Here is a 17,104-nt window from a genome sequence, read left to right on the forward strand (position 1 = left end):
TGTTAGTTAGGGAGGATGGTGACTGTTGCTGCTTTAGAAGGGTGCTACAAGAAAACTAACTGGCCAGGAGGATCTTCAGAGCAGGGGTGGAGGTGGGGGCGACAGTGATGCCAAATACCCCTCAGTTTAGTAGAGCTGCAAAGATGGTGTTACCCAGGACAGAGAGAAACTCATCCAGAATCACCCACCCATCGAGTCTGAGGATCCTGGTGCAGCCTCCTCATACCCACGGGGCTCACAGCCAGGGCAGGCATCCTGGTGTAAAGAGGAAGTGTTGCTTTTCCAGGGACTGAGGAATGAAAGAGAAAGAGCTCAACCTACTCTATTAAGAACAAACTTCCATAAAGTAATCAAGCAAGCAAGAATACTTCTCTATATAGTTAACCTGAGAGGAGAAACTAACCTGAAGGAAAATTAAGAGAAATTCTAGAACATCCTTTGAGACTTTGCCAAATTAAATTCAAGTTTGTACACCTATATCCTGCGTATAATACACACACTGATTTTTTAATTTTGACTCTGAGGTGAAATTAACTTCCTCTTTGAATACTGGGCAAGTGTCATCAGCTGAAAGAATGTGGGGAACCAGTACAACCAGAAAAATGAAACATCAGAGATTCCAAGGTCTTGGTTTTAGAGGCACATTTTATTTGACAGTACTAGAGATTAACATCTAGTAACAGCATAATACAAAAATGCAACCCCAATCTATTTAAAACTCATATAATGGGAACACATCTTTCAAGAAACATGGGAAAAAAAGTTGGAGATTTTGAGACATGTTGATAAAAATGTTAACAAAAATCAAACCTCATTCCATCATCATCATTCACTTTACATTCTCATGAAAAGATTGTCATTTTGTTTTCTTTACAATATGTCAAAAATATATATACTTATGCATAATATTCACATTCTGGAAGGCAAGAAAAATCTTCAAATTTAATTCCCTAAATTTAAACATTACACATATTTCAATTAAAATGACCCACACATTTAAAATAGCAGCAACACTGGTCTTTAAATTACAGTAGATTATTCACATAATGTAGACATACTTGGGTGGCTCTTTCACTATTATCTAATTTACAAACTCCAAGGCAATGGTCTCATCGTCAAATAACATAGAATCTAGTGTCAATAAATACTATGCAAAGAATTATTATAAAACACAGATTGCCAAAACATTCTCCAGACTAGAAAGAACCATACTAAAACATTTTAGGGGAGAATCAGGTTTGAAGGAGGTTTGAAGGCATGCAGGAATCTGTGGGATTCCCAAGGCAAGAGAGAATGATCTGATGAGCTCCCCAAAATGACAGGCAAACTGTCAGGAACTGAATCCTGAGAAGTGTGTCCATGGGGACAAGGCACTGTCACCTCTTCATGGTGCCACGCTTCACTTGAAAATGGCATTAAAGTCACTAACATCTGGAAAATTTCCCACTAAACAAAGGCTAGGATCATTTCTCACCAGGAGACAAGACATTGGACCAGAAGGTCGGTATTTATCTCTCATCATTTACATTACGCTGATGACCAAAGGCATAAAAAATATTCAGCTGAGCTTTGTGTTTTTAAGCCTGGGTGGTATTTCTACCCCTACTCCTGATTTAAGCCACTGGGCCAAATTCCTAATCCTACTGGCTTAAAAAGGACCCCAGGTATCGGGACAGGGGTTTCTTCATAACTGGACTCAGTTACAGAAGTTGCCTTGAAGATTGTGCCTTCTTTGTATATTTGGAAGGTTTTTCAGAAAAGGTGAATGGTTAAGTATCACAATGGGGTTGGGATCTCCGTTTCCCTCACAGTAAGACTGCTTGCTGGTATTTCAGTAATTTGTCCCCATCTTCAAGCCACTTCATACATGACTGCATTTGATACCCTCATACAGAAATCTGCGAGGCAGCAGGGCACACCCACGTGTTCCCTTTATAGACGAAGAAAACTGAGGCTCCTGGAGATGAAAGCAACAAGCTTGTCACAGTCACACACACGGACAAACTGGTAATTTGAAGGAGGCAGAAAAAAAGAGAGGATAAGGATAAGTTCATAAGAAAAGGAAAGGGAGACGGAAGCGGTGCCACTTGGCAGACTGTATCATAAACTTCAAAACAAGCATAAGGCATCTCCCATGTAGAACACAGACATTCAAAAACACATTTAAATACTTCAGTCCTCCCAACTGTCTCAGACTAGCCTGGATTACCATATCTTTATGTAGTTACTGAGGCTGACATTGAAACATAAGATCACCAAGAAATTCTGACATGAGTTTCACGATTTCCCAGTAGACATAAAAATATTATAACCTCTTCTGAGGACCCTCACTCCTGTCTCATTTCACCTCCAGCACGGTAATCACAGGAAAATACATGTATATTTTGACTCATTTTGGTAGTTTTCTAAGGTGTAGTTTTCACAAAATATTATTAGTGAATTTCCTTGCTATGTCCTTAGGAAAACTAGCTTTTTCTCTCTTGGATCAAAGCTGAGAACACTGCAATAAACTTAGAGCTTTGATCATTTTACGTTTGAACTCTGCTTGTTAGTTGTCGAAGAAGAACATGTTTTAAATGACTAATAGTTAATTTAGAAAGCTGTCTTATTTCATACCATCTTTTGAAGAAAATTCAGTGATTCTTAGCTTGACAGTTTCACGAAACAAAATTATACCTATTGCGCTGTAAAAAAACAACAACAGCAACTTACATATACTGATGATCTGTGAACCGAAAGGCTTAGGTTCGATGCTCTGGAGAGTGACACTGAGCTGTTGAGCAGTTTTTAATTTTAACCAGAAAATATGTTTTAAAGAAACAGCTGAATTAAAATAGGAGGCCATTCAGGACACCGTTGCGAAATGTGATGGAAAAGTCATACAGATCCCTTCATTGCCCCTCAGCAGCACCCGCCCTCCTCCAGGCACCCCACCACCCTCCTGACACTCACACAGTAGAAACGCAGGCCGTCAAAGTCCCGGGCCCTGCACTCAACAAACAAGGTTCCACAAGGTAAGTTACGCTTTGGCAAGTAGGAAATTGACCAATTCTTTGAGTTCTTCTGAGGTAGTACAGTCTTTCTAATATTCTAATGGTTGAGGAGAGTCTAAGGAGCTGAATGAACCGGCAAGTGGAGTGTGGTCACTGTGCTTAAACACTGCTCTGAAACTGGTGGTGAGCACGGTTATGTGATCACTCCACTACTCTTCAATGGCACCCGATTGTTATGCGGAGAACCTAAGATATAAAGATTGCTGTGTGACTGGGGTAACTGTGCTCATGACAACTTGGATTTAATTCCTGTATGTTTTTTTAAAAAGTGCCTGGTATACAGCAGAAACTCAATACAGATCAGATTACTGACTGTTGAAAATCTCCCACTTAGCTCAGTGAGGTTACAAGTGAAAACACATAAAAACACCCAGCCAATTGCAGACTAGCTGTCACCAAAGGCCAGGTCACTTTCCCTTGCTCATGGAATTGCAGACACCTTTCCAACGGTACTGGCCATGGTATAGCATGCAATCCCATCTTCACCTTTTATCCATTACAATTTTATCACGAGGTGGTTATGGAAGGTTTAACCAGAAATAACTTTGCTGAAGACAGTGTGATCCACTTTCTCTGCTGTTCCTCAAGCTTTTCTGCCAAGCATTTAATCAAGACGGGGTCCACCTTAGAATCAAATTTATTAGCAAACCAATGTCCGTACTTCATAAGCCACCTTAGTTCCGCTGCTCCATAGATACACACACTTCGGAGGTGAGAGCCAGTACAACTGGGATAGAAAAGGCCTTCTAGATAATTCCATTTGACCAGGCGGGTCTTACTCTGCAGGTCAGACACATCCTGGGCTGTCTTAGAAATCTCCCCAGGGATTCCTGGTACCCGAATTAAGGTAGCCCAAAAGTGCTCATCAGGTGAGTATGTATCTTTAGACCAGGCGAAAAAGTCTTTAACAAAGGAGTTGTTGAAAATATATTTAATGAATGCTCGACTTAACACAAAATAAGCACTGCCAACAAATATCTCGATGTTATGAGGGGGGGCCTCCTTGGAAATGTTCGTCCTCATCGGTAGTTTCACATATTCATAAGGTACCTGTTTGAGTTCATGGTGAAAAGTGAATCTTTCCGTCTTAGTGCTAGGGGGTTTCACTGTCTCTAACATATTTGATCCATTGAGTTTCTTCAACTCGGACACTAATTCGAAGTTTGACTTCAAAGGAAAATCCTGCCCACACAGGTTGATAACATATTTCCACTGAACTGAAGACTTGAGGAGGTCTGACAAGCAATTTAAATCAGCCTGGAGTCTGGAAATGTGTGCGTACTGCACAGTCTCTAATTTGGAAGCAATGAAAATATTGGAGAAGCACTTAGCTAAATTGTTCATGGCAACTTTGAAGGTATCCGATGATTTTTGGTCATAATGGATGCAATAAATATTGTGCTGGTTGTATATAGCAAGGATTAGCCTTTCAACCATAATTGCATCTTTGTGAACAACCAAAGAATAGGCTATTGGGAAGCTTTTCTCCTCCTCTGAAACAAGCTTTTCATCGTAGCTTCGTAGCGCCTGATAAATCTCACAATCACTGGTGATTGCCACAACATCGTCATCATCCAAGTCGATGATGGTTCTTCTTCTTATTTCCAGACTCTTGCCAATTTCCAAAGGCTCCTGTTCATAGACACCCGAACAGTTAACCTCATATCCGATTTCATTCTTGACATGGGTGTATCTGTTCCTTACAAAAGGCGAGGTACTCAGAGAGTACTCGACCAAGTAAATGCCCCGTTCAGGGAAGAGGAATCGTTTAACATTTAGGAGCTTCAACAAGGAGAATAGCCATAGGGTTAGAAACAGGATGAAAACTTTCTGTTGTAGGTGATATTTAAAACAACATTTGAATGTCTTCATTCTGTAAGAGAACAAACGAACAATTCAGTTGAAATAGGAAGAGAAAATTAGCTCAGTTCAACCAACATCCACTAGGTGCCTACCACACACTAGGCAGAATGCTGGGCCCAGAAATGATTTAAATAAGGGTTCTTGCCCTTTAAAGAATCCAGAAATAAGGAAATGGAAATATGTTCAAGGGTTGTATTTTGTCGCATTCTCTGTTAGATATCTAATTTTGAGAGATATTGGTTACCAAATATTAGAATGAAAAATAATGCTAACTCCTTAAATATAAGTACTAAGTATCTTAATTGTCTGATTTTATGCTTAGCATATTTGCAGAAGGGTTGCTGTGGTTTGCACAGAGGTCTAGAAGACTGGATTTTCCAGCAGTCATATACAGATGTGAGAGTTTGACCATAAAGAAATCTGAGCACCAAAGAATTGATGCTTTTGAGCTGTGGTGCTGGAGAAGACTCTTGAGAATCCCTTGGACAGCAAGGAGATCCAACCAGTCCATCCTAAAGGAGATCAGCCCTGAATATTCGTTGGAAGGACTGATGCTGAAGCTGAAGCTCCAAAACTTTAGCCACCTGATGCAGAGAGCTGACTCGTTGGAAAAGACCCTGATGCTGGGCAAGATTGAAGGCAGGAGGAGAAGGGGGTGACACAGGATGAGATGGTTGGATGGCATCACCGACCTAAGGGAGGTAAGTTTGAGCAAACTCTGGGAGATGGTGAAGACCAGGGAAGCCTGGAGTGCTGCACACAGTTCACAGGGTCGCAAAGAGTTGGACACAACTGAGTGACTGGATAACAACAACAAGGAGGTCACTGAAAATGTAAACGACCCAACTGAGGCTAAAAGGAATACCCATCTTGATTTTTACCTTCAGATTCTGATTAGACCTAGATCTGAAGTCAAATGGTGAAAGCGCACTCAACTCCACTGCTATAAACTGAATGTCTGCATCCTCCCCCCAAATTAAAGTTGAAACCTGATCGCCAATTTAAGTTGATCAGGAGGTGGGGCTTTGGGGGAAGTTTTTAGGTCTTGAGGGTGAATTCCAAATACATAGGATAGGTGCTCTTATAAAAAAAGACCTGCCGGCTAGCTCCCTTGCCCCTTCCATCAAGTGAGGGAAACCGTGGCAAGACTGCTATCTGTGAGCTAAGAAGCAAGTGTTCATCAGGCATGGAATCTGCTGGAGTCTTGATCCTGGACATCCCAGCCACTAGAACTGTGAGCAATATATTTCTGTTGTTTATAAGCCACTCAGTCTGTGATATCTTATTATAGCTGCCTGTGTAGACTAAGACAGTTGCCTTCAGAAATAAGAGCATTGGGCAGACCCTAAAGGAGGCTACAGTAAATATTAGACATTGTAAAATTTTATTCAGATTGCACAAATGTGGTAAACTTGCACATTTCCCTTATTTTGTTAGCTCCCTTTTCCTCACAGGGATTAGCAATTTAGCCCTTAAAAGGAAAAGAATCTGACTCATTGAGGGTATGTGGTAGGGGGCCAGTGTGGCTGAATCTGTCAGCTTTATGCACTTATCCAGAAGAGTTCATGTGTGTGTGAAGGTTCCCTGCAGGTCAGGCTAAAACCTGAAAACCACTAAGACGTCCTACAGAGCAGTGATTAATTACACCCAACCCGAGAAGAATGTGCACATGCCTCTGTGGGACAGCCCACACCACAGACTGTGAAATAGAAACAGGACCGTGCAGAAAACAGTGTGGAATGAGCTCACATTTGTGTCCAAAAAAAGACTATATATACCCAGCAGCCTACACACAAAGAGCACACGTCAGTAAGCTTTTTCTTTCTCTGTCACAGCTGCTCAACTCTGCCACTGTAGTGGGAAAGCAGCCACAGATAGTGGGTAAATTGACTGGATGTGACTGTGTGCAAATACCTGTGTGCCAATAAAACTTTATTGACAAAAACAGGCAGCTGAACACCAACATTTTCATAAGGACTAAGAATCTGGGGCCTGGGGGAGAGGGGATTTATTTTTCATCAGATAGCCTTTTGGACTATTTGAATGTTAAAAATGATTATATTACTGCAGCCAAATAGACGAACATGTTTAAAAAATGATTATATTACTTTATCAGATAAAAATGGGCTACCGAGTGGACGGGCATTACATGTACTTATTTGGGGAGCAGCAGGAAATAGGCAAATCCACAAAGTATTACCCCGAGGCTTGAGGACAGCAAGGCTGGCCAAGCTCCTAGCAATGCTCCCAGCAGGTTCAAATACTGAGAACTGGGGAGGTCTGAGGAGCCCACATAGAATTTCCTTATACATCTCAATAAATCTTAAACAAGGACATAATCATTGAACCCAATTTCCTTAGAAATAGCAAGACATTTGAACCTGATTTACTTTTGTAGATTTATTTTATATAGATTAATTGAAAAAGCTCCTGCAGGAATGACATACTCGGATCCACCTTCACCTGAATTATTCCGTTTAAAGAATGACACCTTATTTATCAACAGTGAAGTGCCCTGCAGAGTCTGTGTTCTCCTGCCACACCTCAGACTCTCCTCTGGTTTCCCCAGGGTCCTATTCTCAGCTTACTGCTCTTCTCATGAACACTATCCCTTGCTTTCAGGATTTCACCTTCCATGTATACACTGCCAGCATCTTTATCTTCACCCTCCACCTCTTGCCTAAGCTTCTGACATGAACATCCAGTTGCTTGATAGACATCCCCACTTAGACAGCCCTTGGGCACTCCACTTCAATGAATCCATAAGTGAACATGACATCTTCACCTCTCCTGTGTTTTCCATCTCAATTTATCCACTCAATGACTCAAGCTTGAAACGCAAGAGCCACTTGACTCTTCCATTTCCTGTACACCCATATGGTCATCTCACAAATACCCCTCAAATGCATCCTTTCTTCTCCTTCCCAGTTACCAGGCCCAGACAACATCTTTGCTGACCATCATATTCACCCTCACACTTATTAAAAGCAAAGGCTTCAGCGCCCGGGGGGATAACCTGCTGACTCTCCCCAGAGCTGGGAAGAGGCTGAAAGCCCCTTTCAGGATTTGATAAAAGCTCTTTCTGATCCAAAGGCTTGTACCTCCACCCCTTGTTCCTTCTAACTTGGGAAAGGGAGTGCTTTCAAAAGCATTTTTGGCCATAGTGAGCAGGTTAAGATGCTTCACGAGGACTTAGGACAGGACAGAACTGGAAGGCTGCTGGCTTCCCTGATGTTAAAGGCTACCCTGGAGACAGGTAAGTTCTCCTTCTTAAAAATGCCTGGCATGTGAGGAGTCAGAAAGCAAGCTTCTGGGCCGGCCCGATTCCCTCCCTGTCTTCCTTTAGAATTAACTCTCCTCCCTGGTTGGCAAAGCTCAGACCCAGGGCCCAGAACCCTCCCATAGGACTTCTCTCAGTAGGCTGCCACCTCTCCTGCCCCAGGCACCCTGCGACCCTCCCCTGGGCAGCCACGGATTCCTGGCCCAGCTCAGACTGTCCTGGGAACCAGCACAGCCATGCCCCCTCGACAAGCACCCCATCTGCTCTTTCCCTCTGAATGGCTCATGGGCAGAGAGCAGGCAGGTGTGTCTCTTCCTTGAAGTAGCCTTATAATTACATTACAAATAATTCCCCGCTCCTGGGAGAAGGGGTATTTCCTTCCTACCCAGCCAGGCAGGAGAGGAAGCTGACGTGCTGGGGAGTTATCACTACATGGGTGCAAGCGCCTCGTGATGACGCAGAAGGAAATGGCAACAAAGGTTGACTCATCAGATGAGTTCTATCTGGATAATTCAATAAAACCCCAACAGGGACGAGGAATAAAGCATTCTTCCCAAACCATCTTCTCTCCCCCTGCCCTCCCAGGCATCGTTCACAGTCTTAAAGGAAACAGCAGGCACACCAAAGCACACCCCAGCTAAGTGGGTGTAACTGCCTTCAGGGTTAAATGGCCACAGCCATTAGCAGCTCTTCAGCGACCTCTCCTTCATCGGCAATTTAAAACCCGGGGCTGTCACCACAGTGCCTGTCTCCTCACAGGGGCAGGAAGGGCAACGGGGAATAACCAGGGAAGGAAAACGGCGAATGCGGTCTAGCTTGGGCACCGAGAATGCGGGGCCCACCGTCCATGTTGCAGGCGAGCTGGCCTCCGCCCCGCACCTCCCTCCCCTGCCTGCTCCCTCCCTGCACACCCGCACACCTTCCCAGGAGCCCCGCACCTCCCTCCCCTGCCTGCTCCCTCCCTGCACACCCGCACACCTTCCCAGGAGCGCACAGGGCGGGAGGCCGGGGAGAGAAAGCAGATGGGAGGGCTCAGGGCCTCCAGACCCAGGCTGGAGTCCTCAGAGTGGCAGTAGCTTTAAGACTGGAAAAGCGACCCTCTTGAGACCCTCTTGAGTCTCAAACCGGGGACTGGAAAGGCTCCCCGCTCCCTGCGCTGGGAGGGTTCGGGAGCCTGGGTTAAAGGAGTGCCCACAGACGCCCTCGGAACACGTCCCAGGTCTTTTCTTTCCCAGTGCCCAGCTTGTCTGGGAAGACTGAATCTTGGTTTTTTCCCCAGTATTACAGAGGATGTATACCGATTGTTTTTTTTTTTTTTAAAGAAAAGAATCCACTAGGTAATTATAGGCAGACAATGTGAAGGAAAGGATCTGCACTTTTCTGGCCACAGGAGGAGGTGGGAAGGCAGAAGGCAGAACAGAGCGGCTGAGAGTTACCTTCCTGCTCCAGGCTGAGCGGGAGAAGAGGCGGTCACACGTGGTCCTGGCCGCACAGCCAGGCTTCAGCTGGTGGGAGGCCCCGGGTGGGTCCCTGGGCGAGCCCCTTACCCGCCACCCCTCTGCCCCAACAGGAGAAGGATGTAACTAACAGTAAGTACCTAAAGGGATCTGAAGGCCAAACGAGGTAATGCACGGAGCTTGGGCACAGTCCAGACCCTGGCTCCCTGGGTAACGCTGGTGTGGCTTCCCCCTCGGCCTCATCATCTCCTCCTCGGCCCCCCAGCCTCCTTCCTCCTCCTGTTTCTACCACTACTTACTGACTTCTTTAAAGATCCTGCCCAGACCCAGGGCTTACTGGGCTACTTTTCAATCTGTCTCCCATTTTACCCCAAAGTGTTGACATCAATTCAATATTTTAGAGTCAATGCCTGAATGCTTTCATGTAATGCTCTTTATTAATTTAGCAATTCTATGATTATTAATGTAGAACCACTCAGGAAAGAGCTGTTACATGATTCTAGGTACTCCACATGTAGCAGCAGTTTCCTCCACGGATCAACCAGGTAGATGCTACCTGTATCCCTCTAACACGACAGGAAACGGAGGCACATGGAGATTAAGAGATTGCCCAAGGTTATAAAGAGCTAGTACTGAAGAAGTGATGATTTTGAACTGTGGTGTTGGGGAAGACTCTTGAGAGTCCCTTGGACTGCAAGGAGATCCAACCAGTCCATCCTAAAGGAAATCAGTGCTGAATATTCTTTGGAAGGACTGATGCTGAAGCTGAAGCTCCAATACTTTGGCCACCTGATGTGAAGAGCCACTCATTGGTAAAGACCCTGATGCTGGGAAAGATTGAAGGCGGGAGGAGAAGCAGGTGGCAGAGGATGAGATGGTTGGATGGCATCACCGACTCAACGGACATGAGTTTGGGTGAACTCAGGGAGTAGGTGATGGACAGAGAGGCCTGGCGTGCTGTGGTCCACGGGGTCGCAAAGAGTCAGACACGACTGAGCAACTGAACAACGACATAAAGAGCCAGAAAGTGCTTCAGCTGGAACTTGAACGCAAGGCAGTTTTGCTGCAGGGACAAGCCCTATAGGCAATGCTGGTTTTGGGAATATAAATAAAAAATATTTTCACAACAGTTTTACTCCTCAGTTAAAATTTCTCATTACTATGTCTTATCTAACTGTCTTAAAGTTGGAGCAGAAGTGAACATCGAACCATGTTTGAGGTCCAGAGACCTTCCACTCAGTAGTTTAAGGGCTTGTTTAAATGGAGAATTCGCCTGGAGGAATGCTGGCTGATGAACAAGTTCTGTTCCTGCAGCCAGGGGCTGGAGTCAGTCCACATGCTGATGAAGAGATTAGTCCATCGTTCCGTCAATGGAATCTAAGAAAGAAGAAAGTGAGCTCACCCTACGAAATTCTGCCATCAGCTACTCTTGTGTCCTGTCACTGACTATTCACTGATTCACTTGTTCTTGCAGTGACCAGTGCTAAAAAGTGGGTTCTCTGAGAATCCCTAATTATTTTAGAAAAATTTCTGGGTGCAATTTCTGTCTACATAGTGAATATACCCTGTGTGTGTGTGTGTGTGTGTGTGTGTGTGTGTGTGTGTGTGTGTGTGCTCAGTCACTCAGTCGTGTCTGACTCTTTGTGACCCCATGGACTGTAGCCCACAAGGCTCCTCTGACCATGGGATTCTCCAGGCAAGCATACCAGAGCAAGTTGCCATTTCCTACTCCAGGGCATCTTCCTGACCCAGGGATCAAACCTTTATCTCCTGCATCTCCTGCACTGGCAGGCGGATTCTTTACCACTAGCGCCACTTGGGAAGGCCTCCTATAAATTTTTAAAGTTTGAATCACTATATGTCAGTGTAAAAAATAAGATTTGAAGAGTCTATTGATACAAAAATATCAGAATTTTGTTTCTTTCTTACAGAGAGGAATTACTTTAAAACACTAATATAAAGATGAGCTCACTAAAAAAGAAATCCTGTCCTACCGCAGAGCCTTGATTTCAACAAAGCCACTCATTCTCCCCTTGATGACATACTCATCATCAAACCCAAGGAAAGTTATGGAGTAAGACCATGAGAGGAGGGATGGCACAGCCTAGATGCATTTCTTCAGAGCCCCCAGAGCACCTGAAATCAGCAAAGGAGCAGGAAGGCCAGTTTTTTGCTCTGATGACCTTACATCATTGTTCTAGAAGGACGATCGCAGTCAGTTCAGTTCAGTCGCTCAGTCATGCCTGACTCTTTGTGATCCCATGGACTGCAGCACAGCAGGCTTACCTGTCCGTAACCAACTCCCGGAGCTTGCTCAAACTCACGTCCAATCAGTCACTGATGCCATCCAACCAGCTCATCCTCTGTCATCCCCTTCTCCTCCTGCCTTCAATCTTTCCCAGCATCAGGGTGTTTTCCAATGAGTCAGTTCTTCGCGTCAGGGGCCAAAGTATTGGAGTTTCAGCTTCAGTCCTTCCAATAAATATTCAGGACTGATTTCCTTTAGGATTGACTGGTTTAATCTCCTTGTAGTCAAAAGGATGATTGCAAAAGGCAAGTAATTACCAGGCTGTGAGCAGGTAAAGAGAAGCAAAACGCAAAGGAGAAAAGGAAAGATATAAGCATCTGAATGCAGAGTTCCAAAGAAGAGTAAGGAGAGATAAGAAAGCCTTCCTCAGCAATCAATGCAAAGAAATAGAGGAAAACAACAGAATGGGAAAGACTAGAGATCTCTTCGAGAAAATTAGAGATACCAAGGGAACATTTCATGTGAAAATGGGCTCAATAAAGGACAGAAATGGTATGGACCTAACAGAAGCAGAAGATATTAAGAAGAGATGGCAAGAATACAAAGAAGAACTGTACAAAAAAGATCTTCATGACCCAGATAATCATGATGGTGTGATCACTAATCTAGAGCCAGACATCCTGGAATGTGAAGCCAAGTGGGCCTTAGAAAGCATCACTATGAACAAAGCTAGTGGAGGTGATGGAATTCCAGTTGAGCTCTTTCAAATCCTGAAAGATGATGCTGTGAAAAGTGCTGCACTCGATATGCCAACAAATTTGGAAAATTCAGCAGTGGCCACAGGAGTGGAAAAGGTCAGTTTTCATTCCAATCCCGAAGAAAGGCAATGCCAAAGAATGCTCAAACTACTGCACAATTGCACTCATCTCACACGCTAGGAAAGTAATGCTCAAAATTCTCCAAGCCAGGCTTCAGCAATACATGAACCGTAAACTTCCTGATGTTCAAGCTGGTTTTAGAAAAGGCAGAGGAACCAGAGATCAAATTGCCAATATCTGCTGGATCATGGAAAAAGCAAGAGAGTTCCAGAAAAACATCTACTTCTGCTTTATTGACTATGCCAAAGCCTTTGACTGTGTGGATCACAATAAACTGTGGAAAATTCTGAAAGAGATGGGCATACCAGACAACCTGATCTGCCTCTTGAGAAACCTATATGCAGGTAAGGAAGCAATAGTTAGAACTGGACATGGAACAACAGACTGGTTCCCAACAGGAAAATGAGTACGTCAAGGCTGTATACTGTCACCATGCTTATTTAACTTATATGCAGAGTACATCATGAGAAACACTGGACTGGAATAAACACAAGCTGGAATCAAGATTGCTGGGAGAAATATCAATAACCTCAGATATGCAGATGACACCACCCTTACAGCAGAAAGTGAAGAAGAACTAAGGAGCCTCTTGATGAAAGTGAAAGAGGAGAGTGAAAAAGTTGGCATAAAGCTCAATATTCAGAAAACTAAGATGATGGCATTTGGTCCCATCACTTCATGGCAAATAGATGGGGAAACAGTGGAACAGTATCAGACTCTATTTTTTGGGCTCCAAAATCACTGCAGATGGTGACTGCAGCCATGAAATTAAAAGACACTTACTCCTTGGAAGAAAAGTTATGACCAACCTAGGTAGCATATTGAAAGGCAGAGACATTACTTTGCCGACAAAGGTCCGTCTAGTCAAGGCTATAGTTTTTCCTGTGGTCATGTATGTGAGAGTTGGACTGTGAAGAAAGCTGAGCGCTGAAGAATTGATGCTTTTGAACTGTGTTGTTGGAGAAGACTCTTGAGAGTCCCTTGGACTGCAAGGAGATCCAACCAGTCCATTCTGAAGGAGATCAGCCCTGGGATTTCTTTGGAGGGAATGATGCTGAAGCTGAAACTCCAGTACTTTGGCCACCTCATGTGAAGAGCTGACTCACTGGAAAAGACTCTGATGCTGGGACGGATTGGGGGCAGGAGGAGAAGGGGACGACAGAGGATGAGATGGCTGGATGGCATCACTGACTTGATGGATCCGCCAGTCTGAGTGAACTCCGGGAGTTGGTGATGGACAGGGAGGCCGGCGTGCTGTGATTCATGGGGTCGCAGAGAGTCAAACACGACTGAGCGACTGAACTGAACTGAGTCCTATTCTAAACTGGGTCTGTGAACTGTTAGAAAACAAAGGATTTCTAACTGAGGTCAGCATACTTTTCTACAGGAAGAAACATTGAAACATTTTGTGGGGCCTTTCCCACAAAAGCTGATTTAATTATCCCATAATTCCTGAAGAAGCTTAGAAGCAAAAGCTAAAGTTGCCAGGGACCTCAGTGGCGATCTGCGTCCAAACTCCTCCTCCTCTAAGTGAGGAAGCAGAGGCCTAGTTATCAATAGATGCTGTCTCACTCCTCACCTTCCCCCACCACATGCGCCTTTGTATTTCCAGCTGCTTCTCTTCAAGGGACTGGGCAGAGGGGGCCGTCTGCTGCCCCCCAACCCCCCGCCAGGTCCCTCAGAAGGCACTGGGTCCATCTGGCTCCCCTGCCCCCTTAGCTGAGGCTGTTCTGCCAGCGTCGGCGCACACAGGCCCATCTGTCTCACGGTCCATGCTGAGCGCCAGTACCATTTACACTCTTGGGAATTTCAGCCAATAAACCTGTGGGGGAGGTACTAACGTCTCCATGTTTCAGAATCGGGAACTGAGTTTCAGAGGATAAAGAGCTAGGATGTGGAAGAGCCAGGATTTTCAACGGTGGCTGATTTCAGAGCCTACACTAGTAACTGTAAAGCAAGCCCGCCATGCAGTCTCCCGGCAGTAGAAGAACCCTGTTGGTTCTACAACTAAAAGGTCGGGGAATCCACGCATCCGTTTCCACGAGGCAGGAGCCACCCTAATCCAGGCCAGCACCACCTTTTGCTTGTATATGAAGTAACCTCCTTACTCACCCGCCTTGTTTCCCTCTAACCCACTCTCTGTACTGTAGACAAAGGGATCTTTGGAAACCATCAGTCAGATCACACACCTGGCCTGGCCCCACTCCCAACACCTACACCACCTTCATTTGGGTTTCACTGCACACAGAACTAAAATCAGAAGTCCTTTCCATGGCCAGAAGGCCTAGCCAGCTCCTGCCCGTGCCTTCCTCTCCAACTAACTTCAGTCTTTTTTTTTTTTAATCACTCATTAAGCTCTAAGCAATTCCAGCCTTTCTACAAGTTCCTAGACACCACCTCGGGACCTCTGCACTTTCCTGCCTCAGGACCTCTGCACTTGCTATTCTCACGCTGCGATCATTTTTCCTGAATCCTGGCCTGACCGGCCCTTCCATATCCCTCAGGTTGTAAGAGAAATATTCTTCCCTCTGGTCCTTTCTAATCACCCTTCTCGAATCTCTTTCCTGAATGGCGTACTCCTGTTTGCTTCTCAACACTCATCCAGCATTGGAGGCAGACTCTTTGCCCTCTGAGCCACCAGAGAATCCCACCCTCATCACAGCAGCAGTTAACTTATTTATGTCTGTCTCTGGGACAAGCCTTATTTATACTCTACCGCCTGCCCCAAGTACACACCTATCTGGCCCAGAGTGCTGCTCAGCAGGACAAAGTCAGAAGACTCATGTTCCATCTGGGCTCTGCCACCAAAATGCCCCAAGTGACCCTGGTTAAGCCATTTAATCTTATCTGCACACGCACGCGTGCTCAGGTGTGTCTGACTCTTTGCGAGCCCATGGATTGTAGTCCACCAGGTTCTTCCGTCCATGGAATTTCCCAGGCAAGAATCCTGGAGTGGGTTGCCATTTCCTTCTCCAAGGGCTCTTCCCGACCCAGGGATCGAACCTGCATCTCTTGCGTCTCCTGCATCGGCAGGCAGTGCCACCTGGGAAAGCCCTCAGCTAATCTTGGGTAAGTTTTTATTTCCCAAGTGTTGAGCAGGATAACACCCAACAGTGCTATTATGAATGTCTTATACCACCATGCATGTGAAGTAACTATGCAAAGAGAACTGTGGTATGCAGAAGTCAGGTACTAGGACCTTTACAAGATGGATGATTTCTCGGGAAACCAACATATTGACTCTTTCCCAGTTTTATAAAATAGCACATTCATTATATTTCTAAAAGAGTACATTCATTATTCTCTTCATTCTGACATTCAATTATTATTTGTTTTTCACTTCCTGAAAACATTGTTTTTTTGTTAATGCCTGCCGCATATTGTTCTTGAAGACATACACCTATCTTGGATTTTCAAAGGCAGAAAAATTTACTCTAGTTAAATTTAAAATTTTAAAATTTAGAATTTTTTCCCTACATCTGCTCTATATCTTTTGAAAGATCAAGAGCCAAAGAATTCCTTTAAAAGACACCCAAGGAGAGCCAATAGAACTACTTCCGTGTGGTTACAACCAGCTGAACTGTTCCTGTAACTCCCTGCATTGCAGTGGCTATAAAATTTCCCCGAGTTCATTATCTTTAGGGCGATTCGCTAGATAGTACAAAGTTGCAGTGACTCCCTCTAGGATCCCTGGCAAGCAAAGCCATCTCCAGGAACCACTAACAAAGCAGTCCTGAGAGAGCTGCAGCAATTTGAGTACACAAAACACACCCTTGAACAGGGCCTCCCCTGGCTCAGTTGCTCAGATTGTCCATTCAGTTGAAACCGTCTCACTGGGGCAACGAGATGCCCTTTATCCAAAGGGGATCTGATTATGGTCCCTGGGAAACATGTCACAACTGAGAGTTTCCTCTACAGGCAGCAGGCTTCTGTTGACAAGTACAAGGACTATGCTCACAACTTTTCCTAAACAAAGGTTTACTTAACCCACAAGATGTGAGAACAGAAGTCTGAATAAAAATGCTGGATGGGAATCTCAGTCTATCAAATACCTCTTTACATTACAATTCTTCCAAATAGCAACTTGGCTGGCTCCTCTGAAGCTTGGGAGAGATTTATAGGGTCATTTAAGGTCACATGGGAAACGAGCAACCCAAATCAGGATGTATTTACCTCACGTCCGACCCTCAAGGTCATCAGAAATCTGGGCTTGCAGCAATGGAGCAAAAAAGTGCCCAACTCAGCCAGCTTTTTATAGTCACACCAATTAGGAGACAGCCAAGGATTCTGGGCTTTGTTTCATCTGCTCCACAGGGCAAACCTCA

General features: G+C 44.7%; 1 protein-coding gene across 5 annotated transcripts in view; it reads right to left on the reverse strand.

The window, feature by feature from the left end:
- Nucleotides 1-627: 627 nt before the first annotated feature.
- GCNT4 (glucosaminyl (N-acetyl) transferase 4) overlaps nucleotides 628-17,104 on the reverse strand; it is a 29,788-nt gene continuing 13,311 nt past the window's right edge. For all 5 annotated transcript variants that reach the window (XM_042251984.2, XM_042251983.2, XM_060418744.1 and 2 more), the window contains exon 2: nucleotides 628-4,926. In XM_042251984.2, coding sequence (XP_042107918.1) covers nucleotides 3,561-4,925 — 1,365 coding nt within the window. In that variant the 5' untranslated portion in view covers nucleotide 4,926 and the 3' untranslated portion in view covers nucleotides 628-3,560. The remainder of the gene's footprint in view (nucleotides 4,927-17,104) is intronic.

The sequence above is a fragment of the Ovis aries genome, chromosome 7, assembly GCF_016772045.2.
Source record: "Ovis aries strain OAR_USU_Benz2616 breed Rambouillet chromosome 7, ARS-UI_Ramb_v3.0, whole genome shotgun sequence".
Taxonomy (NCBI): Eukaryota; Metazoa; Chordata; class Mammalia; order Artiodactyla; family Bovidae; genus Ovis; species Ovis aries.